Genomic DNA, 27838 nt, shown 5'->3' on the forward strand with positions numbered 1-27838 from the left:
CGTAACATCTAACTAATCTGAAAAGAAACAAAGCCTGAAATACGGTAAACCAAAAGTAGCAATTAAGGCTTTATGATGGCTCCTGTGGCATTGCTGGGTAAATATTGCTGTGAAATATAAGTTTTGTGTTCTGAGATTACACTCTGCTTATACTCATAACAGTATTTATGCCCTCTTTAGTATAAAAGCTACACAGTTACCACCTCCAGCACGGCCCACTTCTTCCAAATAAGCACCTGCCTAACAGTCCAGCATTACCCCGTCGCTACAGCCTGTTTATCTTTTGCTCTACATGTCCCTGCTACGAGCCCGCTTGTTCCTCTCTGCGTGCACAGGAGTTTTGATGCTCTCCTGGCATCTGAGAAAGACCCAGCGGAGCACTCACATTTTTGTTGTTATGCCAAAATCTTTAGCGTTAGCATGCCATGTGGCTAATGTGGCTAACATGACCGTTAGCTTCCAGAGCTAACTGTTCTAATCCTAGTCAGAAACTCTGGAAATGTTAACACGGACTTTGACAGCAATAAACAAGGACAGGACCTAGATTGTTTTTTTAAATAAATGGTCAGTTTAAAAATGGTAACTGTGTTTGCTGTTAAAACTTTAGCAGGAGTTTTTCTTTGTTTGGTTGGTTTTTTGTTTTTGAATATTTTTTTCCACTTATATTACTGGAGGAACCTCCAGTCACTATCCTTTTCCCTTCCTTATTTTCCAGTAGGATATCCATGGCAACACAAGAAAAGCCACAGCACTCTTTGTTAAAAGGAGAGTGGGCAGAAGCAGCTCTTTTCATTTAAATCAGTGTACAGTGAAACAGCCTGTTGTGGAGAAAGAATCTTGATGGACATGTGAAGCCTGCATTATTGTTTTTTTGTTTGTTTTTTTTAGGTGTATGGTGTGTATTAAGAAGTACTGGGTTATATTCTGAATCCACTGGTTGAAGCCCCAGAGATGATCTTAGCTGCACCATTGCCACCTCGGCTCTGTGTGCCACAGACTTGGCTTCAAAGTGAAATGCCATAAGTCAGTTACAATCATGTGGTTTTACTACAAACACAAAGCTGACCCCAACAACTCTTTAACATAGACTGAAAAAAGTCCTTCATCGTAAACTCAAATTAAGGTTACATAAAGAACACAGGCAAGCTTCAGTGCAGACATAGTAGCCATGGAAAAAGTCCTGTTTGTTCTGAATATGGTTGGATAAAAAGTTTTTGCATTAAGGTCGTGATCTCCTAGATTATCTGTTTAAAATTTAAGGCCCTTTGTTTATTTACTAAAATGTCTCTGTGAGGGAAAACTTTGTCCAGGGTCTTCTTACCATCTTTGGTTGCAAGTCTCAGTGTTTTGTTTCCACTGCGAAGCCTCTGTGTTTACTGTAAGTCTGTTTTCCCTTTTGTCTCTCTCTTCGTCCCAATATTCTTGTGTTTATCTAACAGACTCATCTTTCCTTTCATGCTGTTCTTTCCCACAGCCCCTTTCTCTGACCCCGTCCCCTCCCGCTTTCTTGTGTTTGTCCCTTCCTCTGGTTTTCTCGCTCTTTTCTCTCACTCCCTCTCGCTTTTTGTGTTCGTCTCATCTGCACTTTTCATTGAGTTTGCAAATCCATCCTTCTGTCTCGCCTGCCTTCGTCTATCTGTATTTCTAATGAAGCGGAGGATGTCACCATGGGGATCCGGCTTTGGAAATGGGCACAGGTCAGTCACTGTGACTCCTGACCATCTGATCTTCATCCTAACACATCTGCGTCACTGTAAAAGAGTTTTTGTTTTTTTTACTTTGTTGGATCCGTCCCTTGGAGGTTCAGGATTTAAGCTCTGTTGCTCATTCTTTAAAATGAAAGTTGGGCTTTAACATATCAGGATTTATTATTTTTGGCAGATACTTTTTTTTTTTTTTACTCTCCTGCCAGGAATTCAAAGATCCTATATAAATTTCTATGTTTTAAGTACACAGACTGTATAAAAAAGATGGCTTCCGCCACCATGACGTCATTCACTGGTTAAGAATGTCCTGTCATGAAGCCCTGAGCTGAGTGTTTTTGACTACACTCTGCTCAGGAGGATACAATACGGGCATTCATAAGAACGCATTCATTAAATATTCATGATGGTACTGTCTTTTGCAGAAAACAATGCTAGCTTTTTCTATGCTAACTACATGGTGGCTTCAGTTCTATTAAATGCTTAATACCCAGACATGAGAGCAGCAGTTTGGACCCCATAATTTAATTCTTAAACATCAATACTTTGGCCCTCACCTGTAAACATTGATGTTATTTCTTACCTCTACCTGGTATTGATTTCATTCATATCACAACACTGTATGAGTGTCTATGCTCATTTCTGCTCGTGTAGCTGCTTTCTAGATACGCTTGAGTCTATGTAAGTGTGTATGCAGTTAACTCATGGTTGTACTGTGATCACCTGATAACAGCATTGGCATATACCAGTTTGTAACCATGGCATTTAAATAAAATACTTCAAGTATAAAAAATAATGTATATAGCAAAACAATACAACCACCGTGTGTTTAATACAAATCGGTGAGGTTCAGTCGTTTGTGGCTTTGAAATAAATTCTGATAAGAGAAGGTGTTAGACTACAGAGTCTGTACAGGATGATGATGATGATGATGATGATTCACACGACTTTAACAAACCAATAATAGCTTATGATTATATAATAGTAATACTGGTGAAAGGCCCTCAGTACGTCAATAGACCCTCTGGAATGTTCTCTGTTTCTTTAACACACAGCTCACTGTAAACACAGTTGACAAGAAGTTCTCCAGCTGCTTCCTTAACAGAGAGGGAGTCTTCTCACACTAACAACACGATTGGGGGGAAAAAAACAGTGGCGGTTTCTCCACCTTAAATTTTTTTTAGCACAAACGATTCTATCACAGTGTTAACCTGTTAGCTCTTACCTGGAGCAGTCACGACACACCCTTCATAAGCAGATGGACATCGGTCAGTTGTAGTCATGGACACGGGTGCTGATAAAAAGAACTTGATGCCTATTGTGATTGTGTTTAGTTCTTTAAGGACTTCTCGTCTTTGTTGGCTTGCTGTTAAGTAAACTGTGTTCATGGTTTGACTTTTCCCATGATCCTCGCTTACATAACGTGAGGTTTAAGATTAACTGCAATATTATTTATGGATATAGATTCTAAGTAGACCTTTCTAGTACCAGTTTTGACTCCCTTTTGACTTCAGAACTGCCTTAATTCTTTGTGCATAGAACAAGGCACTGTTTCAGAGATTTGGGGCCATACTGACAAAAGATCATCACATAGTTTCTGCAGATTTGTCAGCTACTGTGACGAGAATCTCCCATTCCACCACATCCCAAAGCTGCTCTATTGCAGCAGTCTCCAACCTTTTTTTCGCTACGGACCGGTTTATGTTCAACAATATTTTCACGGACTGGCCTTTAAGGTGCCGCGGATAAATACAACAAATAAAACCAGTACCGGTACCAAAAAAAGGGAAGATTTATTCATAACACACGGGAATAGACCCAGGGAAACTGAGTTAATGATAAAACCGATAAAAACCCTGAAAACCATAAATTTCACACCCGAGTCTCAACTCCCGCGGCCTGGTACCAACAGACTCATGGACTGGTGGGTTGAGGCCACTGTTCTATTGGGTTGAGATCCTGTGATTCTTGGGGCCATTTCAGTACAGTGAACTCAATTGTCATGTTCAAGAAACCAGTTTGAGATGATTGAGCTTTATGACATAACTAGGTATCCTCCATCAGAAGGTGTGTACACTGTGGTGATTAAATGATGCTCAGTTGGAACTAAGGAGCCCACAGTGTGCCACAAAATATCCTCTTCACTGTTACGTCAGCAGCAGCCTGAACTGTTGGTACAAAGCAGGATAGATCCATGCTTTCATGTTGTTTATGCAAAGTTTGGACCCTACCATCCTTATTTCACAACAGAAATGAAAAACCATCAGACCAGTCAGCATTTGTCTTGTCTTGTATGCTCAGGTTTTGGTGAGCATGTGCAAACTGTAGCCTTAATTTCCTGTTCTTAGCATGTTGTAGCCTTTCAGCTTAAAGGTTCAGGCCGCTGTGCATTCAGAGATGCTGTTCTGTATCCTTTGGCTGTAACCATGGTAATTGTTAAGTCCCTTGAAGCAACTTTGTTGCTGGTTTGAACTTCAGCAGGTTGTCATGTCTATATAATCTAATTGCACTGAGTTGCTGCGATGTGATTGGCTGATTTAGATAGCTGTGTTAATGAGCAGTTTTACGGGTGTGCCTCATAATTAAAATGAATAAACATTCAGTCTTTTTAATTTCCTGTTATTTATTTTTATTTTTTATTTCATGGGTGCTTTTCATTGACACTGTGAGTCATCACACCGGGGATCAGGCATCAGTAACCATAATCCCTAAGTAAACTCTACGCTTTAGAGAAGCATAAAAGGACCATTTGAAAAGTACAAAAAGGCTCTGAGTGTTTGTTGTTCGCTGATTGACGAGACTTAAAAAGGTGGTAAAGCCACGATCGGGACTGCAGTTTGAGTGTGGATCACCAGGGGGAAAACATCATGCTGACCTTTATTTTATTTGTGCAAAATTAAACTTGAATCTTTTTTATTGTTAGTGACTGGTTTTAGAAATATTTGTGTGAGCCGTGGACTTCTGGGAATCTGAGTTGGAAAGAGCTTGAGGAATACGGACTTGGGAAAACTAATTTCAAAAGCCAGAAATCACACGTTTAGATAACATTAGTTTGGGGTAAAGGTTAAAGTTGATCCGTGATAAAATCCAACTATGTGACTTGTCTTTGATTTTGCTAAACTAAAAATTTGGAGGTTCTGGATGCACAAGAAATCAAGTTTAAGGTTTTATATGCATAATAAATAAAACTATTGTGATTAACAAAAAGGGGTTTTGAATAGTGCCCGTTTCCCACCAATTTTGGGTTCAACCAAAACAACATATCACAGTTTCCATAGAAACCTTTAAACCAAAGGAGATTCGTTCATTTATTGTTATTTTACTTTGGTTAGACAACCTGCACTTGTTCACAATGAATACATCCATGTTAATGTAATTTATTCTGTATTGAGTCAGATCACGGGGTTAGCTGTCAAACAGCCAGGGGACCTCCAGAATCTTTGGGATTCATCTCTGGAAACTGCAAACATCCTTATGAAATTTCATGCTGATACATCATCGAGTTTCTGTTTTCAGCCCAGTGAAGCATTGACAAACTAACCTCCACAGATTCCGCAGACCTGAAATAAATGGTGGCACAGCTACAATTAGACATGTTTGCTGAAAAGCATATCAGCAATGAGTCAACTTCCTGCCAAATGGCTCAGGAAATCCTCAACACACAGCACAGTGCACGGCTAATTAGATTTGACACTAGAGTAAAACATTTATACAGGATCATCTAACTGGTTCACCATGTTGGAACTGCATTCACGTGGCCTCAGACGTCCTGTGGGCTCGAGAGAGCTCTGTGCAGTGCAAAGAGTGATTTAAAATAATAATAATGATAAAATGATGACTTGCAAATGAACCTACTGTACTGTAGAGTGAAGGCTGACTCGCAGCCCGAATGTGAAGCCCTCAGTCCTGCTGCACACAGAGCCTTAACGAGGCACCCGCTCATAATGTGATTTCATATCTGTTTAAGGTTGTGTTCGGCGGTTGCTGGGCACCTGCTGTTGACGTGATGAACACTTGAGTTAACGGCGCAGGAGTACACTGGAAACATAGCAGGCGTGCCTCCGCTAGGACTGTTTGGATTGTGGAGACACATCAGATGGAGATTAAAGTTTAAATAGCAAAGAGAAGCACTTTTCACACGTTTCCACCTGTTTAATGAATGAACAACTACATCACCGTTAATGCATCCAGGAGTTGCATAATGAGCTTTGGGGGGATTTTATAAGGTGGTGACTTGTTATGGATGTAATCCGCCCCAACAGTCGCCTGTCCATGCGGTCCGACCACGCCAAGCCACTTTTACCAGCAGTCTTGACACTTCTAAGTAGGACTTTAATCACTTTTTAATCTGATCACATTGCAACTAGGTAGCTGCCATATCAGCCAAATAAGAAGGCAGAAGCAGGTTTAGATAAATGCAGACATTTATTTTTTTTCTATTTTTTTTCTACTGATTTATAGCAGCCAGCCTGATTCTGGTCTTGTTCATGAAACTTATGAAAGACTTTGTAATCATCAAACTCATCATCTGTCTCCCTCCCAGCAGTGACAGTGCTGCCATGGCATCAGGAACTCCAGACGTGACGACCAATCAGGAGCCTGCTGAAGTCCAGGAAGAGTGCTCAGGTAACAGTTTGATTAAATGTTTTCTGTAAATGTTTGATTGGGAATCCAGGCATATTTAGTATTAATGTATGCTGAGTGGCTGTCTTCGCTGTAATCACATGAAAAGGTCGTGTCTGTAATTTGCATCATTTCGACCTTTTTTCTTTTCCGCTTCAACTTGGAGTTTGCAAGGTCATCGACATACAGGGAGAATGTGAAAATGACCTTTCAACTGTTTCTATTCGGCAGATGGTTCATACTTTCTGTGGATTGCACAGCTAATGAGTTACTGTCCATCCTGTAATCATTCAGGCTGTAGCTAACGAGGCTTCCTTGCTTTAATTTCACAGTACAGAGCAGTGAAAACCAGATAATCCAGGCACTTTGGCAGTTTTCTAGATGAAAGTCTTCTGCATGAAAAGATTGTGTTAATACAAACGTTGTACTTTTTTCTTTCTTTTTTTTTTTTTTTTTGCTTAATTTTATTTTGAAAGTTTGCAACAACTGAAACAAAATACATGTTTTTTCCAAATCAGTAGAATCTTATCAGTGCATGTTTTGTAAATCTCTGAGGTCTCATTTAGTGGGAACACATGCAGAAACTCCTGGTGCTTTCAGCTCTGATGACAATAATAAATGTTGTTTCAGAGATGGTTGGATGCTGGTACTTGCCAGCGATATCAGCAATGAGATTTTCTACTCACTCCCAGCAAAGATCCAATCAGCTCGAACGATCGCACACAAATATCTCCTTGCAGGTTGTGGCAGGAAATGGAGGAAAACACAAGGCTGTCGCACACAGACGTGCACACAGATTAACAACAAACAGAGTGGGAACCAGGATGTAGATGTGTGTCGACATGGAAAGGTTAAGTTGTGAGCTTCTTGTGAACACAGTGACTTAAGCAGACGTGATGAAACTGGTCTTTCGTGCCCAGGCTTGAGGTCCAAGATAATGTGAGTGAATAACAGGCAGAAGTTTGTTTTCAGGAAGCTCTCGGTTCAGTTTTGAATCTTGGGCTAATGCTGGTGCAATAATCCTGCTGAATTTTCAAGTTTGCTCACTTGCTTTTCACAAGAAATGAACAGTCTCTAATTTTTCTGGTAGTTTTGTTTTTATGGAGATCCCAGCCCTGATATTGTCTCCCTTTCAAAGGTCACCATCCTCTCACAGTTCAGCTGAGTTGCCCCTAATTTTGAGCTCAGGACTGTGTATAGGTCCTGATAGTCATAACAGAATGCATATGGAGAAACTATAATATCTCAGCTCTACGCTGACCTTCCACTGAATCAGCTGCCTTTTTCTAGGCAGACCTTTTGGCTTTAATAGAGTATTGTGCCTAAAATAGCACAATAAATGGTACTGTTGGGTGGTGCTTCCCCCTGATAGTTCATCTTGGCCATGCAGAAAGGCCTCTGAAGCTTCATCAAAAAGCAGGTTGGAACCTCCTCAAGTAAAGACAGCACTTTGTGGACTGCAGTTATCCAACAATAACTTGTTCTGTGTGCGATTTAATGGCATCTCATTAAGACGCTAAAATTGGTTTTCATTATATTTTGACAGACTTTTATTTTAGTGACGTCTTTGGGTTTCTGTGTTACACAAAAAATCCCAAAAGAAAATGCACCACATGTGCTTAACATGATCTTGAGTGAGTGACCCAGAGATTTAAAGCATCTTGGCCTCAGCACCAGGTTTGGATTCCAAACATTTTTCAGTTGGGACTTAGCTCCAACCAGAAAGTATATTTTTAGAAAAGAAGGAATGCTCAAGGATTCCCCACAGGGAGGAGGACGAAAATGACACAGCTCGTGGAACAAAAATGCATCTTATTTTGAAATCTCTACTGAAGAATGTCTGTGGATGGCTCAGGGGTAGGAGTCCTCAAAATAGTTTGACTACAGTTGTTCTGTTTGCTCCCGACTTCTTCTTTCTCATTGTTGTTTCTCTTTCTTGCAACTCAGCTTCTGTTTCCTTTCTCTGGGGATGTTTTAAGTGCCTCCTGTGGTGCGTGTAACAAATAGTCCGCCCGATTTATAGGTTGGCCGATATTATCAGGTGATATTAGCTATTTGCCACTCCTATGGGCATCAGGATTTTAAAGGCCACAAAATGAAAATGTAAAAAGTAGAGTAGAAACATTAAAAAACACTGTTCAAACATTTTATAGGTCTTACTTAGTTTGCCAGCCAGAGGACTCTTCTCTGATTGGGATGCTACAAACACAGCAGCCAGCTGATTGAGCAGAGTCGGGCTGAACGTGGACGAGTAAAGAAACTACATAAACTAAATGTTAGAAATCTGTTTATGTTTAGTGTGTCTGAAAGAAATATATTGGAAAATCTAAATCTCCAAATATTGTCACTGCTGCTAAAATCCCGTTTCTGTCTAGCTGTGAAAACAATGAAACATGTTGCACTTTGTGATGACTTTTGTCTGATTACAAGTGTTTCTATTTGATGGCTACTTCAGTTTACTCAAAATATACAACAATAATGCTTTTTGCTTTTTTTTTTCTCCCCACCTTACAAAACCTACATTACCCACAATGCTCTTCAACCACTGACAGTTTGGAAAGCCTAGCTACATTCAGATTTTGTTTTTTGTTTTTTCCCCATCATCCTCAGCTGTATACAGGTCTACACCTCTACCATTGCAATCAATGCATTGCACACTGGTTTATGAACTGCTGTCTTACACCATGTTATCATTCTGGCTTCTTTTTGAAACAAGAAGCGCTGCCCCCTGCTGGCCGTTAGAAACAATGTGCACTTCTATAATGGCTTTGTTTTTCTAAACCACAGGCTGTGTTCATCTTTTATGTACAGTCTATGGTTTGACCCAGTAAATATTAGCTAAGCTAATGAACATAGTAAACATTGTAAGTGCTATACATGTTACCATTGTTACTATGTAGATGAATAAAAAAAATAAAAAAAAGACCAACTCTGCACTACTCTTTATACTGATCATGTGGTTTGAAGACAAATGCGTAGTGTATAAGTGCTGAGCCAGCCCACATCCCTGTTGCATGTGAGATGGAGCGAGGACCATTTCAGGTTCTTGATGACAGCTGTTTAAGAAGTTATAAAAGAGCTGTTGAGTTTGTCCACTGTGGTGCTAATAGACACGGACCCACTGTGGGGGTAGGTTTACAAGCTTGAGTTTGTGTCTGTTTATGCATATGTGTATTTTCAGTTTTCATGTTGGCCTCTGCAAACACACACACACATCGTTTGCTCTGTGTGGTTCCCTCTGGGCTGCCTACCTGTGTCTTTACATCCACCACAGGACTAATTGCTCTATAACTCGAGTTCACACTGGGGCAGTGTGTAAAGATGCCGTGTGTGTAATGTTCTCATCAGCATGTAACTGTGCACCACCATGCAATGATTCATGATTCTGTCTTCTCAGGAAAGAAGAAGTCCAAGTTCCAAACGTTTAAAAGGTTCTTTGCCAGGAAGAAGAGAAAGGATCCATCAGCTGCAGGAGCGGACGTGAGCCTTAAAGCCAGCCAGTCGAGTGACAATGTCAGCAAAGCATCAGAGAGCAACACACTCACTCGAGCAGAGAAGGATAAAGGCTCTGGGTAAGATCGCACACGTGTGCTGAATGAAATGCTTTTATTTACAATCTGACGAAAGTACACAGAGCTCAACTAAGACCTGTCACGCCTCTACTTATTTATTATATGCTCATTTTGTCATATCTTCGTATTAAAGCTACAGTCGGTTGTAAATACTCGTAAATATACATTGAGTAGTGTGCATCATATATCTTCCAACAAATCGCTAAACTTGGATTAATCTGTTCCGGATTCATGAACTTGATAAATTGTGCATAAATGTTCGGTGTTTTTTCAGGTTTGGATGGACGCATTTGTAAAATCGTTTTACGTGTCCTCAGACTGCTTCATATTTGTGTGTGGGTGTGAGTCCTTACACACAAATCATTGTACACATTTCTAAATCTTACTTTATGCTTGTGGATCATATCATAATCATTTGCAACCCTTTTGAGGCAAATTTCTCTCCATGAACTGGGAGAACTGGAAGGAGTAGGAAAATAAAATTCAGTTTTATTTATACAGCGCCAAATCACAGCAGTCGGCTCAAGGCACTTTGTATTGTAAGGTAGACCCTTCAATAATACATGCAGAAACAGAAAAACCCAACAATCATATGACCCCCTATGAGCAAGCACTGTGGCGACAGTGGGAAGGAAAAACTCCCTTTTAACAGGAAGAAACTTCCAACAGAACCAGGCTCAGGAAGGTGCGGGGCCATCTGCTGTGATTGGTTGGGGTGAGAGAAGGAAAACAGGATAAAGACAAAATTCAGTTGATTGCGATTTTTAGTCTAATGACATCTAATGGTGAGATTTTACACACTTTACCTTTAAGCATGGACCAACATTTCAAATAATTAGGTCAACCTGAGTCTCAGTCTTGGGGAAGACAACTTCACCTGTTGCCTACTGGTGGTGGTCAGAGGGCCCAGTGGCGCCTGTGTCCGGCAGCCTTGCCTCTGTCAGTGCACCCCAGGGTGGCTGTGGCTACAATGTAGCTGCCATCACGTACGTGTGTGTGTGTGTGTGTGTGTGTGTGTGTGTGTGTGTGTGTGTGTGTGTGTGTGTGTGTGTGTGTGACTGGGTGGATGACTGGGTGGATGACTGGTTGTGTAAAGCGCTTTGGGGTCCTTAGGGACTAGTAAAGCGCTATACAAATACAGGCCATTTACCATTTAGGTAAACCCTGTGAGCCGAAAGGCTTCAGAATGCTCCGAACACTCAGTTTTAGACAGTTTTTTCTACTCCTGGCTGTGTTTGATGTCAGAGAGAAGAGATATCTAAAAACTGGTCATCTGTAGCACACATCTCGGGCTGTGACTAGCCCACCGACCTGTTGATCAAAGCTTCTGTTTGTGAGGGACAGGACAATATGACAAAAATCAATTTGAAGGAAATGGAATGGAACTAAAACTACATAAACGGTGTGTTTTTAAGCAGAACCATTTTCCTCCCATTTCCCTTTCAGATGTAAAGGATCTAAAATGCTAGCTCTTATTATGGGGTTTAATTGAGCCCAGCAAAATATGAATCCAGAATATTATATCATTACTTTACTGCCATGTTTAAGGGATTCATCAAGAAACCGCACCGTTCTGTAGCCAAATGATATATTTCTGCTCACGTTGTTGGAGCTCATCCATCCATTCAGGTCAATAACGTCATGAGCACATTTAAAAAAGGAAGGTTGTGTTTTAACATCCATCTCCTGTTCTGTCAAACTCACCTCAGCGAAGGCTCGGCGCTTCCTGTTTTGTAACAATTAGAAGAATGTGTGTTTTCCTGTGGAAAAGTCCTGAATTTCTTTGTTTTCCTAAGCGGTGCCACTTCCTGCTTTGTCTCAGTCTGTCACAGGAAATATCTAGTTACATTTTACTGATTTCTCTCATCATCCTAATTACTGGGAGACAACAAACCATCACTTAAAAAACTAAAAGTGTCTTTTCAGTTGATATATATTTTTATACGACACATTCCAAACACTCTGCATGGGTAGTTTATGGTATGTTGTTGTATGTCGTGATCCGCCATCTGGTTCTTTTTTTCTTCTACCTGTCTTGTTATAGAAGCTGTGAAACATCACTCTGTGCTGTGTTTATTTCTTTGTCTTCCTGTTTCCCAAAGGTCGAAGATCAGTCTGGGAGGCAAGGCTTTGTCACATGACTCCGTGTTTGTTTCTGACTCATCGGAGGCGAACGAGGCTCTGGGGGCATCGCAGGACAGCATTCATGGGAAGGTGAAATCACTCCAGGTATGCACACACAAACGCAGTTACCGGATCAAAGATAAACATGTTAAAGTTAAAGTCCTCTCAGGTCTAGTACACCAGAGACCCCCGACCCCTTGACCTTTGACTACAGGGGTTATTAAGGAATAATAAACAATAAAGATTCACAGTCTGACACATTTAAGTGTGTTTGGGAGTGAGCACTTCTATGCCCCAGGGCACTGAACAAAGTGCTGCCAGCAGATCTGCTATATATTAAGCCTGTGGGATTACGAGTAATAAGTGGCATTAAATAAGCTTTGACTTTTTACACACAAGTTTTGATCCATGTGTAATGTGATAAACGCAGCGGTTTGGACAGGCGGAACTGATGTGTTTCACAAATAGAGATTAAAGTTCTGTCAAAGCAAAATGAAAGGACCGCGTGATGAGAAGAACTGCAGACAGATAGAAAGAGTATCTGTCACAATAGTGGGCTAAAAGGGGAAGACATGAGACCCAGATGGATGCGCTGACCTCCAATGAAACGGCTCCGCTGAGCTACAGAGGAGTGAGACTCAAACAACTCCTTTAAGCGATTTTTGCTAAAAAGAAACACTTTCTCCTGTAAGCTAAAATAAAACAGAGGAAGTGTTTGATTTGGGCTCCTTTGTAGATCAGAAAGTGTGTAACGGACACGGGCAGAGTGCCTGATAATCAAATCCAAGAGTTTTCAGGCAAAACAGCCACAGATAGTTTGGCGAGATGCAAGTTGCTAATAGATTGATTTCCATAAAGTGAATTTACTGTGGAAAAACAATCTAATGGAGATTTCCTGACCTTAATCCTCGCTGTGAGCTGTGCTGCCTGTTTGATAAGCAGAATGAGGCCATTCCAGAGCCAAAAATAAACACATTATGTAAGGATCGATACACTACAAGGCCATTAACATGATGCACAGGAGAGTGACTGTCATGTAGTAACTCACTAAACAAGGGTGTTGCCACTGTGACCGGTCCAGAAAGCTTCAGATAGAAAAAATTCCATTTGATGGCGTTTTTGGGCCTGCGTTTGTTGTCCAGTAATATAGCTCTTTAAGCGTAGGAATTCAGACAATACAGAAGCTACAAAGATGCAATTGCATCCTGTCCTACCAGAAAAATCACACAAAAACAGGACACCGGCCAACTGAGATGATATAAAAGACAGGTGTAGCTGCTGTGAGGTCAGCCACTGCTTTATGAAGTTGTGTTATGTTTCAACGTTGCCTTCTTTGGTGTTTTGAAGCTGGATGTTGCAGTCGAGGGGTAAATCTGACCAGGAAGCTCACAGGCTAGTAACATGTCTATCAGAAGTCATTAACATTGGATCATCTTCCTTTCTGTCAGTGAGTTTAACATTTTGCTCACTCTTACCCAAAACTAGTAACCTGGTCCATAAACCTATCAGGAAATCGTTTACTGTGGTCACAGCTGACAGCCGATTTCTCATTGGTGTATACAGGAGCAACCACAGCTATCACCCCCTGGTGGCCGTTAAAGAGAATGCAACTTTGCGGCTACAGTGTCTCCATCTTTTACACTGTCTGTGGCCCGACAAGTGGACAATTTTCACTCCACTACAAAGACTTTTGTCTTCTGTGGGACCGTGGCTAAAGGGCAAGCACTAACAACTGTAACACACTAACCACTGGTTCAACATATTTTTGATGCTGCCCCCTGGTGACAGTACACAGCTACTACATACAGGTGGAGCCCTGCCGTGCTCTGCGTTGGACCTATAGACTACCAGTGCACTATTACAGCGGAGCGGAGGATGAATTTGAGGATGTCCACCCTGTCACACCGCAGCTAGCATCATGAGCAGAGTGATATGATTGGCAGGTGCAGTTTAATAGAAGGGTAAATGCTCACGAGAATCTTTGTGCAAGTGTCAGTTAGCTCCATTATATTCAACAGAGAGCAGACATGTGTACAGCTGATATGGGCAAACCAGTGCTAAAAGGGAGAAATGCATGAATGTGGTTTTTGAGGTGAACCCTCCCTTTAAGCACATTTTCACGCACATTTAAATTAAAAAACTACATTTCAGATTAATTTTAGCTTCCACCCACAAACAGCTTCCAGTATATAAGCTGATTATGTTAAAATAGAAACATTTAGAACAGCAGATTCTTTGTGACTTTGTCAAGAAACTTGTATTGTGTGTCCGTGTGTGTCTGTGTGTGTTGGTGCGTGCCAGTGTCCAGCCCTGCTACAGAAAAGCTGTATTGTCCTGTGCTGTGAAACTGAGTAAATGAGTCCTTGACTGACTGTTACAGGGAAGCACGCAGATAAAGACTGTTTGAGTTTCTGCGATACCAGCTACACACACAGATACACAATCACTTTCAAAGGGCTTTCGCTTCTCTGTCAAGTGCCCAGCTATGAGTCCTCACTGGTCATTCCCTGTTAGTCATATTCCACCACAGTAAAGATCTTTTCCCCCTGCAAACAGCTGTAATGCTCAATAAACATGTACTCAAACACGCCATTGTTAGCCTTTCATACAGAGCTGTAGTTTATTAAACAGGCTCTCAGATATGGTGTTTCCCCAACTGTAAGTAATAATAAACACCTTCACTTCCTTATAAAACAAACAGGTGAGCACATGCCTGAAACGTGCACACACTAACCCTGCTGTCATAAATGTGCTTTTTTTTTTTTCCTCCTCTGCAGCTTCAGCTGAAGCAGGCCATCAAACTGGGCTCTCCACCGTCTCTGATGTGTGTGAAGAGGGCAGAAGATCCTGCGACCATGTCTGAGGATGACGGCCTACCCTGCAGCCCACCAGAATACACAACAGTTCACACGGTCTTGATAAAGACATGCTTTCAATGATGCCTTCCTTCTGTTAGTGCCCCTGAGTTTGGCTCCTAACATTCTTCTCCTTGTTCTTGGTGCGTCTCCCAGAATCAGGCTCAGGCGAACAGTTCCATCAGTCTGGAGGGAATAGACAGCGATGAGGACCGGGTAAGCGTCAGCGCAACGAAAACTAAGATACTGCATTGTTTATTTCATGCTTTGTTCCATTCACAACCGACACATTTACCGACGAGTGAACTTCCACGCTGCGATGCTTTACGATCTGCACCGTGTCCTGCGTGTGGCATTGCAACCAAAACAGCGATTCAAGTAAGATCGATGTAATTTGTTAAAGCCAGGAGGAATCTTTGTGGATGTGTTGGAGCTGTGTGCGATTGCTCCTCATGTGACTGTGGCGGAGAACAAATCTCATGATCCCGTCTAATCACTAAAACGCTGCTCTTGGTTCTAAATAAAAGCCCCTTCATGCAAAGTGACATCTTTCCCTATGTTCCCGCTCTTTGGCGCTCTTTTTCCCCCTCTGTTGCTTTTAGTCTTTTTGTTTCAGCTTTCTCTTTTTTGTATCCTTAAATTGTCGTCCTCCTGACCCTGCGTATAAATCTGCGGTTTAACCAGTGTTACCCAGAATGCCTCATATTCTCCCTAACAATAATTTCAAATGAGTCCTTTTTATGGATCTAGAGAATCACAGTGCCAGTTCACGATAAGGCAAATGTCCCGAGAACATCAGCTATCCAATTAGTCTCACTGACTATAATATGGCCTAGAAGCACAGTCAGCAAACTATGACAAAGGAGCCTTTAATGATAGTGTACTTTTAGCAGTTTCAGGCGGGTTTTGGTCATTCTCCCACTGGAAAGAGCCACAAATGGCTGGCTACAATGACAGGCACACAAAACCCTGAAAATATCCCCTTTAAAGTCAATTCCACACACAGGAATGTGGTCAAGGATAGACTGCACTTACAGTGGCACTTTGTGCAGTTTATCCATCCACTGAGAATTCACTAAGACATCAATTGTTTACTTGATTGTGGGTTTTGTTGTTGTTTTTTTCTTTTTTGTTTTTTTCCCCCCAGGCTTTATTTAGAAAATGAATTTGATTTATTTGCAACAATCCAGGCTTTGACTCACACCATCGCTGTCAGCATACGTCACTGTGGAGACTTAGGTCTAGGTCAGCCAGTGTTAAATGCATTTACAGTAAATATAAAGAGTGCAGACTTTGTCATCTTTTCACACATACTTGTCTGTAGTTTGTGGATATAAGTTGGTCATTAGAGGAGTTCAGACTGCCTGTTTCTATTAGCAGTGGATGATCAAACTGTGTGTAAGACAAAGAACATCGTTTGAGAATGAGATGATCTGAGAATCATCTCCTGAGTTTATTGTTTCCATTGTGTTGTAAAGTGAAGCCGGCACACAAATGTCTGTAATACTTCCAGATCCCAGCAGGGAGCGACTCTGCTAGTTGCATAAAGAAGCCAGATTGTCCATAGATCAGACATAACATCATAATCACCTGTCTAATATTGTTTTGGTCCCCTGTTTTCTTCCAAAACAGTCCTAACCCATCGAGGAAACACTAGACCCCTGAAACTGTGCTGTGGTATCTGGCACCACGATGAACTTGTCTGGCCAGCACATCCCACAGATGCTTAAGTGGATTTAGAGGCAAAATCAACACCTCAAACTCGTCGTTGTGCTTCTTAAACCATTCCTGAACTATATTTGCTTCGTGACAGGGTCCTTTATCCCGCTGAAAGGGCTCACAGCCATCTATACTGTTTGCATGAAAGGCTGCACATGGTCTGCAGCAGTGCTTAGTTAGGCGGTACGTGTCAAAGCAGGACCCAAAGTTTCCCAGCATCCTCAAAGGTTCCATTAGTGCCATGTATATGAAGCCACCTATTATGTAAGTGAACACTGACAGCGTTAGCAACCAGCTGATTAACAGCATAATCTTTATTGTTATTAGATGAGATCTAGATGAATTAAAAGGAGAATCAATACTGGATATAACATCAGGTGGCCAATTGGAAACGAATGGATACTAACATATAAGGTTACAGTGTATCACTTATTGCAGGTTTCAGGAATCAGTGTTTTTTAATTGTGAGTCACTGTTTGAGACTCGGTGATGAAACGGTGCTTCAGACATAACATTGGCTCAGCATCCTTTCTCACCATGGAGACTGGAACGTGATTGGCTGTTTACTTCTTTCAGTGTCGTGTTTTTAAATCCTGTACGGACATAAATGGAGAGGCTTATGTTCAACACATATCTGCAGCACAGGAAATAGTTGTCATGTGCCGTCTGTGATAGTGGAAGATGGGCCTGCGTGTGTGTGTGTGTGTGTGTGTGTGTGTGTGTGTCTGTTTGGGTGTGGTCATAACCAATCCTCCAGCTTCTCTTCAAACCTTAAATGGAAGTCTGCAGCTTGACCTCTTCTTCCTCTGTATGTTGCTTTCCCCCTTTCCTTCTCTCTGACCTTCTTTTTCTTTTCTCCAGCCACAGTACATGTTATTCCACTGACCGTGTGTGTGTGTGTGTGTGTGTGTGTGTGTGTGTGTGTTGAGTGTTCAGAGTGCATTCCAATGGTTTCTTTGGCAGTCAGCATGTCTGCTTGTAGTTAAAGCATTAAGAGTCTGCCTCTCTCACTCACACACACACACACACACACACACACACACACACACACACACACACACACACACACAGGGAAACCTATATTTTGTTAAAGAAGTACTGTGTTATGCGATATTTCATGAATATGTTTTAAGGGTAATTTCAGTTAGATCATAAAACAAACCATGTGTTCATACAACACAACACACTTTTTGGTTTACATGCAGAATGAAAACTATGAAATGGTATTTTACAGTCTAACAGATGCAGACAGACATTAGCATGTAGTGTGTGTGTGTGTGTGTGTGTGTGTGTGTGTGTGTGTGTGTCTTTAGTGGAAGAAGAGCAGTGTTTTTGTGGGTTTCGTGTTGAAATAAGTGAAAAGGTAAGTTTGTGAGAGGTGAGAGAGGTAGGTTTCTGTGATGACAGACTAGTGTTGGTTCTGCAGATAAGGACTGCTCATGTTTGTACAGCTGGACTCCCCCTCTCCTGCTCAGTCTCTGGCTACTTGTTTGCATCCTTGGGGGATTTTTCAATGTTTGTGCTTTTAAGCTTCTTACAAGTGTGGCTGATGTCTGAGAGTTGACCACCTCTATTTGGAACCGTCCCACTTGTGGGGGTGGACAATTGGATGGATGGTCAAATTCTGTCCCCAGAGATCTCTCCTGGTTGAGTGTTGCTAGATGCTAAATGAGTGTTTCCTGTCTTCCCAGCTGTCCTGCGCAGCCTCCAGCAGAGCAGTGAGCCCCCTGGTGGTTCCAGGAGACTTCAGCCAGCCGGCCAGTCCTTTTGTCTGTCTGGATAACTCTGCAGCCAAGCACAAGCTGGCCCTGAGGCAAAAAGCCAGGAGGAGACCTGCCAGTGTAAGAGGGGGAACAAAAGCTCTAGCATGAATAAACACTAATACTCCCATTACTTTAAATGGATCTTTATAGCTTTTCATGGCGTGGCTCTCATTGCATAGAGTCTCTGTTTTGTGATAAAACTGGACCTAACAAAGTAATTCCCCAACTATAAAAAAGAAACCTAAACAGTGGGACAATCAAAGTGATTAGTCAATAGTTTCCCCACATTATCTAAAAACCTTTTTATATGGAGGTTAAACTTAAAGTGAGTGCAGAAAAGTACAGCAGCCAGAGAACGGGTCAGGTGGTCCTGTCTGCACAGGCGTTCGTCCTTCTCAGTCATTCAAACTTTTCAAAGAAGTTACGCTGAGAAAAAAAGTGATTTTACTGATACAAATTCATGAGACCTGTTGCTGTATTGGATGTTATCACATGTGTGCTGCTACAGTTTCCTAGGACTGCTTAGCTGACTGTTCATTGGCGATTGATGATGCTGGTGTCACCACAAATGTCTCGTTTCTGTGCAGCGAACAGAGGGGAAAGCAGGGCAAGAGTCTGAGATGGAGGCGAAGCTGACGACCTCCACACCGCTGCAAGACCAGCAGGAGGCAGAAGGTGTGTGCGCAAAGCCCCTAGTTTTCATGTATGGAAGCCTGTGAATGCCAATATTAAAACAAAAGTATTTAATCAAATAGAAGGGTTATAGTCCACATGAGTGCAAAAGATGCATAATGTATTTGTTTAAGTTATTTTGGTAACACTGTAATTAAATGGAATATTACTGTATTTTATGTGAAATTACAATGCAATTATATTTACATACACTTAAACACAAGAATAAGGGGAGAACAAATCAGGTTTTTAAAGGAAACAAAGATATAATTCTACTGTGAGTAATTTTAACTACTGCATAACCTTACAAGAAACCAGACACACATTTTAGTGTAAATAATTTTAATTGCAACAGTTGAATAATAGAAAATCAGTCATGAATATAACTTTACAAAGTTATTTAATATTCATTATATTTATATTTATTTATTCATAATAATTATTATTTTTTATAGAGAATTCACACAAATAATAATGAAGTGGTTCATATTGGCTGCCATCAGCTTCCATATCCTTGTTACTTATAAGTCTGATGATAAGATGACACTTTTTTGTGTGTTTGATTCAGAAGTGGCTGATGTTCTGCTGAAACCAGAAGTTGAGAGGGAGGAAAATGAGGAAGAGGAGAGCGAGGAGACGGATCAACCACAACATTCCATACAATCCCTGTTGGGAGATGAGGAGGAGGGAGAAGATGAGTCCGATGCCGAACAGGATGTTTCTCACGGCCCGGACACTTCCTCTCCTCCTGAGCCAAGTCACTCGGAGGAAGAAGACTCCGACAGCCAGCCCCTGCCCTCCTCCAAGCTCAGCTCAAGCGCCTCCTCTCTGGATAGTCCCAGGTGAATAGAAATGGTTTCCTTTTGGTTTTCCTCTCCCAGGAGTGTAGCTTGGTTTGTTTCATCTTATCTCTTGATTTCTGCTTCTAGGGCCACACCAGAGCCCCCTTCTGGCTTGACGGACACAAGCATGGCTTCCAGTGCAGCGGAGAGTAAGGATGTAAGTGACTCTGCATCTGAAAGTGAAGAAGATGGGCTCCAGAACCACGGGGAGGAGGAGAACTCCTTCTTACAGGAGGTGCTGAGCTCTTTGAAGACGCCCCTCGTATCTGCCTCGCTTGATATGAAAACTGAGGGCGCCGTCCTGGAGATGAAGGAGGAAGAGGTCAAAGAAAAGGAGGAAGAAGAGGTAGAAATGGAAGAAGAAGAGGAGGTTAAGGAAGAAGAGGAAGAGGTGGATGAGTCCCTCAGTTCTCAGGCTGCTCCCTCGTGCTCCATGCTGTCAGATCAGACCACGAAGGAAGAGGAGCAGGTTGTCACTTCCTTGTGGCAGGAAGAAGAAGAAGGAGGAGTGGATGCGGAGGAAGAAACGGAGGAGGAGGAAGAGGAGGAAGAACCAGCTGTGGAGAGATTTATTCGATCTGATGTATGAATCTTTGGTTATTTGACATTTTAAATGGATTTTGTGTGGAAGATAAAAGGCCCCATGCCTTCCTCACTTACCCTAAACTCCTCTGACGCTGCTTCGTGAGTGTCTTCATATATTAGGCAGTTTATATGTCAGCCAACGCGCACTGTGGCAGGAACAAAGGGAAGCATATGATGTGAAGCTACAAATGCAGACACGGCCCAAAACTAGAATTAGACTCGCATGAGATGTGAATGTTCCACGCATGGAGAAAATGAGGGAACACAGATTCCAGTGCAAGGGAACTTTAAAAAAATGTTCATCCACTTTATTTTTAAAAATCTAAATAAGGTTAAATTGAATTTCGATTTTTAAATCCAGCATTAACTAAAAGCTTTATCAGAAAGACATTTGTCACTAAAAGCTCTTTCAGATGTGATAGAGGCGTAGAGTTATTATTTTCTCATTTTTAGAACATTTTTATTTAATTACAACTTTTGCTTTTTATTCAGTTTAGTTTCTCTCAGGAAATGGAAAAAAAGGTAAATGCAAGAAAACAGATTTAACATGATCATGGTTTTTTTTGGGGGGAGGCACTATTGCCTCACAGGTTCTGAGTTCAATTCCACCATCAGGTCTTTCTGTGCATGTTCTCCCTGTGTTTGCGTGCGTTCTCTCTGGGTCCTCTGGCTTCCTCCCACAGTCCAAAGACATGCAATTAGTTGGGATAGGTTAATTGGAAATTCTAAATTGCCCATAGGTATGAATGTGAGTGTGAATGGTTGTCTGTCAGGGCTCTAGAGTGCGACCAATTTGGTTGCAAATGCGACCAAATTTTTCAGTGGTGCGACTAAAAAATAATAATTTGGTGGCACCTGTGCGACCAACTGTTCGGGTAACAAAAAAAAAAAAAAAATCTCTGCAACTCTCCGTGTGGTCAACAACAGACACACTTTATCGTGGACTAAACCAATCAGAGATAGTCAGGGGCGGGACCTCTCTGATTGGCTGTGGTCCAGTTGAAAGTGCAGGTGGAAGAGAGAGGTGAGTAGTTTGAATAAGGTGATATCAATTCATTAACGGATTCCACACAAAGACTTAAACACAGAGTGGACCCGACGCATCAGAATCAGCTTTGTCTTTCTCGGCTTTCTCACCCGACAGCCTTTACACGGACACGCTGTTGGAGCTTAGCGATTCTGATACGTCGGGTCCGCTCTGTGTTTACGTCTTTATGTGGAATCCGTTAATGAACGTGTGTGTGTGTACTTTAAGAACAGTGTCCCGTCTCAAATCTGTTTTCTGCATTATTCATTCGCTTATTACCCACCAGTCTACCGTTGTTTACAGCGCTGTCTTTTTCTTTTTTCACTTAAATGACCTCGGACAAGAAAGCCTAATTTCTGCTGTTCAATACTGAAGAAATTTAAACTTCTTAAAATCATGCAAAATTGCAGAATATTTTTAAGGTTATCTGCTATAAAAAGCCAGACCAGGAAAATCTCCTTCATGTTTTTCTGTGTTTTATTCTCAGTTACTTTCACATAAAGGCATCTGCTGTGATGTTCACAATTCTGATGAAGTCTCATGTGTATCAGTACTGATAAATGATCAGAATTATAATATTTCTGACTGTCTGAGGCTAAATTGAATCGAATCAGGACTTTGAGAACCGGAATCGAATGGATTATGGAAATCAGCAATGATACCCAGCCCTAGTGAGCAGCCTACGCTCGACAGAAGTGGATGTAGCTGTGGGTAATGAGAAAAGATGAAAAGAACGATTGATAACTTTTTTGTTAAGTTAAGGCCTGAACCGTCATAGCCAGTGCTCTGACACAGTGCCATCAATCTTGAAAAAGCACAGTGTATCCAGAAAACACATTATATGCTGCAATAAATGCACTGCCCAAGTGTCCCCTCTCCCAACTGCCTCTCAGCAACAGACAGCAGCAAACAGGTCGTCAGAGGAGCCGAGATGATGATTAAGTTTAACATTTTCTACAATATTGACAAAGCACTTTAAGCACACGTTTGTTAGTTAATAATTTAGAAATGAATATTGTCTGTATGGACTCCCCCCCCCCCCCCAAAAGAAAGTGCACATGTAAAACTGCGGTGTTAAGCGATGCGGTTGAAAAATTTGAGTGCGCCTAACTTTTGTGCCGGTACGCCTAAATTTTTAGAGTTAGGCGTACAACCTAACTTTGCAACCCATGTCAAAAAGTTAGTCTAGAGCCCTGTCTGTGTTTGTGTGTTAGCCCTGCGACAGACTGGCGACCTGTCCAGGGTGTATCCTGCCTCTCGCCCTAAGGCAGCTGGGATAGGCTCCAGCGCCCCTCGTGACCCTTAAAAAGGATAAGCGGAAGCAAATGGATGGATGTGATCATGTTTTCTTAAATCTCATTCATGCCATTTAGCCACAGTCACATTCCCTTTTTTTTCACTTGCTAGGATGAGGAGAAAGGAGAAGAGCAGGCAGTAGAAGTCAAGCCTGAAGAGGACGACAGCGTGCTCTCATGCCAAACTATCAGCCAGGCAGGTGACGACAACGTGGAACAAGAAGATGGGGAGAGTGAGGGAGGGGACGAGGAGGAGGCAATCAAGCTGGAGAAGTCTGAAATGGAGGAGGAAGGGCGGGAGATGAGGGAAGAGGATGAGGAAGTCGAGACGACTGAAAGGACAGAAGTGGAGGAGGCAGAGGAAGCAGTGGAAGGAGAGGAGAGAGGCGCAGAAGAGATGCCTGAGATGCTTCCGGATACGCCGGGTGAAGAAGTTCAGGTGGTGGCGCAGGAGGTGGATGAAGGTGTGGCGCTTGAAGGTGACGCAGTGTGCGCTGTAAAACTCAAAGATGATGATCAAATTCCAGCAGAGATGAGCGATCAAGGACTCACCACGGAGCAGAAGGAGCAAGATTTCAACCAAAACTCTGGAGATGAGACTGAAGAGGGAGAAGACACAGTAGAGGAGGGGGCTGACCTCAGCGTGGGGTTAGACCAATCGGAGAAAGGTGTGGGAGGGAGCCAGAGTGATGCAGATCAAAGCGAACAGGAGCTGGAGAGCGAGGAAGCAACGCCGCAGTCAGACACTAAACAGATGGAGGAGTGTCCGAGTGAAGCCGCAGAACAAGACGACGGCTCCCCCGAGCCTCCTCCTTTGTCCCTGCAGTCACCAAAGAGCGAGGCCAGGAGTCCCACCAAGACCAGCACAGCGATCGTCCACATAAATCTAGTTTCTCCCAGCTCAGAAAAAGCCGCGTCTTTATTCCAGCTGCCTCCAGCTGCTGCAGATTCCAGTGACAGCGCCAGTGAAGCGGCTTCACATGACACAGAGTCCACCTCTGCAGATAAAGAGGAAGCTGACGGTGTGGAGGAGGAAGAAGAAGAAGAAACACATCAAGACGCTGCATCTCCTGCACCGGCTGAGGAAAAGACAAGCCAGCCACCCTGCAGCCCCGATCATACTAAAGTCCGCTTCACGATCGCTCCCGCCTGGCAGAGATCACAAAGTCTGAACCCTCCTCCTTCCCCACCTGCTTCTGTCTCCTCCCCCTTCGCTGTCGCACCATCCAGCTGCGAGGAGCCGGAGACTGTGACCGAGGATTCGGTCACGAAAGCAGAACTGGCGACTTCACCAAAGGTCGAGTTGGTGCTGAGCCCCAGTAGGGTGAAAACCGCCAAACCACAAAGCAGTGTGACACCGGCTCCACCCAAGATCTCTACTTCTGCGAGCATTGAAGGTAAGAGCGCTGAACATGTGTGATGGTAGATGATGAAGCCGTTTTCTGCAGGGACAGGATCCACTTCGGTTGTGTTTAGACGAGGCTGATTTTACTGGACTAGCACGTGCATGCTGTGTATGCTTTAAAGTGAACCTTGCAAACACTGGATGTTTGCTGTCTGAAGTGTCCTAATCTGTATCACAGGAGGGTAAATTATAACCACTTTTTCTTACGCTGCCACCTGCAGAGAGCTCAGTGATTGTAGAGGGAAACCCGGACAATCCCTTCGGAGTTCGGCTGAGAAAGACTTCGGCTCTGCTGCGCTTCAGCTCAGAGGAGGAAAACACAGAGGTGATTGAAAAGCTTTTTAAGGGTTTCTAGGACACTCTGAACTTCTTACCTCTCAAACATGATGCAGGAAACCTGAAACTTTAAGCTTAAATTCATGTCAAATGTATTATTTGTGTTTTATTTATTATCCTTTAGCCTCCGACTGAGTCACAAACTCAGCCACCCAGCTCTAAAGTTGACTCCCCGCAGCCAGTCAGTGTTAAGCCCTCCATCTGTCCACCGGTCAGCATCAAACCTGCGCTGCCTAAGAAGCCAGAGGTTCAAGCTGAAAGTGGAGGGAAACTGAAGCGCGTCTCAGGTGTGTGTCCACGTTCATCTTTACTTAAAGAGGAATTATCATGCTTCTTCTTTGCTTCTGTCATGTATACACTGTGTCAGTGGTGGATGTTCATATTAAACATGGCCACAGCTCAGACTAAAGACCGCTCGAACTGCTCACGGACAAGATCACAGGAGCGCTGCGCAGCCTCGCCGTATTAATCTGCTCGAGCGTAACAATCCTGAACTCGACAAGTGTAAGAAAGCAGCTCATGAGCCAGCCTGTGGCGTAACAACTGTGTGTGCTGTTAATTTAGATTCAGTTGCGGGCCGCACTGTTTCTACTGGATCTGATCCTCCCAGCTGGATCTCTGTGGCCAAACAGAAGCAGAAGATCTATAAGGAAAACTCACTGGAGGAGATCACTGTCAAGAAGGTAGACCTACAGAGATGCACAAAAACAGGATGCATGCGTGCAGAGTACGCCGCCACCACGTGATCTGTATGTGACTGTTCTGCTGCTGCTCTTTCAGGAGGACCAAGAGAGAAAGTCTTCACTTCCAACATACGTCTGCTCAGCTGCAAGCAAGGAGCAAGGCACCAAAACAGCTGAAACCAAAGGCAAAGGTCTGCATGCACACACATGCAAACACAGTCCATTCATTAGGCTCCTTCATCATTTGTGCAGTACCTCAGCAAATGTCTGTTTCACTATGCACTGCTGCCCTCGTCTGGTCAGCCTCTGCTACAGTAGATAAATAATTAACACTTTGTGTTGGAGGCTGATTGTAATGATTGTACATAACAACTTAGCGGAAATCCACACATAAACAATACAGTGTAGAAAACACTAGACACTATCTTGGCCTCACGTGGGTGGTGTACGGTGAAAGGTGGTGTTGCACAACAGCCTGAAGTTAGTATTGAAGTCTTTCAGACTATTTACAGAGGTCAGAAGTAAATAGTCTGTGAGCTTTAACTTTAAAATACATTTCTGTCAAAGTCTCTCCTCGGGTTTATTGTTTATGTGTGTGTGTGTGTTTTCTCGCAGGGGCTCATTTGGAGATGAGCAAGCCGTCAGTGTCTCCAGACAAGGAGGCCAGAAGGCCTTTCTCTCCTCCGACTCCAGTGCCGCCTCAGCCTTTAAAATCCCAGCCCCTCCCCTGTGTTGCCCCCAAACCCTATGTCCCACCACCCCAAGCAAAGTATCCACCACAACCTAACCCCCCTCAGCGATGCCTGTCAACACCAGACGCTCCAAAATCTCCTGCTACTCCGTCATCTCCCTCTAAAACTCCGCTCACCTGCTCCCCATTTCCATCGAGGACCGCCTCGGAAAAGCCCGTCCTTAGAGCGCCGGGGCTTCCTGGACAGACGCCGCCCTCCCAGCGAAACCTGCCTCCCACAACTCTGGCCCAGGACGAGCCCCCCTGGATGGCGCTGGCCAAGAAGAAAGCCAAAGCCTGGAGCGAGATGCCCCAGATAGTCCAGTGACAGGCCAGGTCAGATTTAGAGAAACCACGCCCCCCGTGGGACCTGAAAGGCTCCAGGATGGAGCAGAACCGGTTTGCACACAAATATCTTTTAATCCTGAGCTTCAGGCTTTAGATTGGTGTAAAATGCCCAGCTCCACAGCTGAAGGCAGGCTCTTTTTTACTCCTTCATTTCTGTTTTCTAAATGACACGGTAGGACCCCGAAAGTTAACGCGTCTTACTCAAGGAGGATATTTTTTTTTCTTTGTTTGTTTGGTTGCTTTTAAAGATTCGTAGTTTGGGATGAGGTGCCGGAATGAGACACCTGCAGCCTCACACCAGTACGTTTTAACTTTAACTCGGATGAATCCACTTCACATCACTAAACATTTCAGGAAAGGGAGCACAGAGATGTTTTTTTATATGAGAACACTTCATTTACCCAGAACGATGATAAAGTAACAGAAAAAATCTTCTGTTCGTTCTTAAGAATGGACCTACACGATGCTGCCGGCCTGTGTGTGTGTGTGTGTTTATTATAAGGCAGGTATAAATGCTGATATATTTGAGGAAAATGGAATAGTCCGTGGTCTGAGAGTGAGATGAGGATTAAATCCAGAGCTGTTCTTTGTTTTTAAATCTACTTTAAGAGAAGCACGTCCAATCAGGTCCGTGGACACTCGTCCGTGTAAATTATATTTTTTCATTTTCACTTTTGATATTTTTGAATTCTTTTTGATATTTTGATCAACTCCAAGTATCCTGCAGAAATCTCCCAAACCCCGCCCCCAAAAAGCTGATAATCAGTGAGCGCTGCCGCTGCGTTCAGTCATCTGTTTGAAATTGTTTAATGCATCGCTGCGTTGCAGAGTGTTGTCGACTATGAATCCTTTTCCAGTGTAAATGAAACATAAGTATAAAGCTACTTAGGCACTTAGAGCTGGGTTTGCTGCTGGATGCGTCGTCTGTGTCGTTTCAGTGTGTCTGGCAGTAAGCATATGCAGATATGTGATACTCGTTTTGTATTGCCTTTTGAGAATTTGTCTTGTACATAATAATGCGCAGTAAAGAACAAATTATAAAGCATGTTTCTGTGTTTGTTTGTTTGTACATCAGAAGTGGAGCACAGTTGGAAATGTGATGTCTTAACTGTGAAACTTTAGTTTGATTTGAACCCTTTAAAACAAATATGACCGGTGTGTCCGACGCTCGCAGGCTGGGCACACCGGTACAGCATTTTCATTCCCCGGACTTTGACATTATCGAGATTCCTTTCCACGGCCTGGTTGTGTTTTCACCTTCACATAATGGTTTTAGGCTTTAAAACAGACACCCTACCACCCCCACAGGCCTAATAGTGGTTTGGTCCACTGCTAATCCCTAACTCTTTAACTTTGCAGATTTGATCTTAAAGGATGTGTGACCTGTTGTTCTTTATTTCCTGTAGAATAAAACTTCAGTTTGGTTGTGTGTATTTTCTTAACATCCATTACATCCTCACATTTCACTATGGCAGCCATATAGTTGCGGATCAGCCACACCACCTAATGGTTCTGGAAGCAGGAGGCGTCTTTGTGAGTTTCAGTAGTAGTTTTGG

At 42.8% G+C, this 27838-nt stretch overlaps 1 protein-coding gene across 7 annotated transcripts in view; it reads left to right on the top strand.

Annotated features, from left to right (window-relative positions):
* The window catches only part of LOC147337562 (uncharacterized), a 47069-nt gene extending 19742 nt beyond the window's left edge, over positions 1 to 27327 (top strand). For 4 of the 7 annotated variants that reach the window (XM_086306140.1, XM_086306176.1, XM_086306132.1 and 1 more), the window contains 15 exons: positions 6247 to 6329; positions 9724 to 9898; positions 12001 to 12127; positions 14800 to 14934; positions 15034 to 15093; positions 18288 to 18437; positions 18947 to 19034; positions 19600 to 19873; positions 19961 to 20456; positions 22893 to 24177; positions 24407 to 24510; positions 24646 to 24808; positions 25086 to 25204; positions 25302 to 25395; positions 25820 to 27327. In XM_086306140.1, coding sequence (XP_086162266.1) covers positions 6247 to 6329; positions 9724 to 9898; positions 12001 to 12127; positions 14800 to 14934; positions 15034 to 15093; positions 18288 to 18437; positions 18947 to 19034; positions 19600 to 19873; positions 19961 to 20456; positions 22893 to 24177; positions 24407 to 24510; positions 24646 to 24808; positions 25086 to 25204; positions 25302 to 25395; positions 25820 to 26262 — 3796 coding nt within the window. In that variant the 3' untranslated portion in view covers positions 26263 to 27327. The remainder of the gene's footprint in view (positions 1 to 6246; positions 6330 to 9723; positions 9899 to 12000; positions 12128 to 14799; positions 14935 to 15033; positions 15094 to 18287; positions 18438 to 18946; positions 19035 to 19599; positions 19874 to 19960; positions 20457 to 22892; positions 24178 to 24406; positions 24511 to 24645; positions 24809 to 25085; positions 25205 to 25301; positions 25396 to 25819) is intronic. The other 3 variants (XM_086306148.1, XM_086306184.1, XM_086306167.1) reach the window with 1 other exon arrangement.
* The last annotated feature ends 511 nt before the right edge of the window (positions 27328 to 27838 follow it).

Source organism: Aulonocara sp. 'chitande type north' Nkhata Bay, linkage group LG2 (assembly GCF_057382095.1).
Source record: "Aulonocara sp. 'chitande type north' Nkhata Bay isolate Kocher_YH1m ecotype deep benthic linkage group LG2, A_spYH_male_GT1.1, whole genome shotgun sequence".
Lineage (NCBI taxonomy): Eukaryota > Metazoa > Chordata > Actinopteri > Cichliformes > Cichlidae > Aulonocara > Aulonocara sp. 'chitande type north' Nkhata Bay.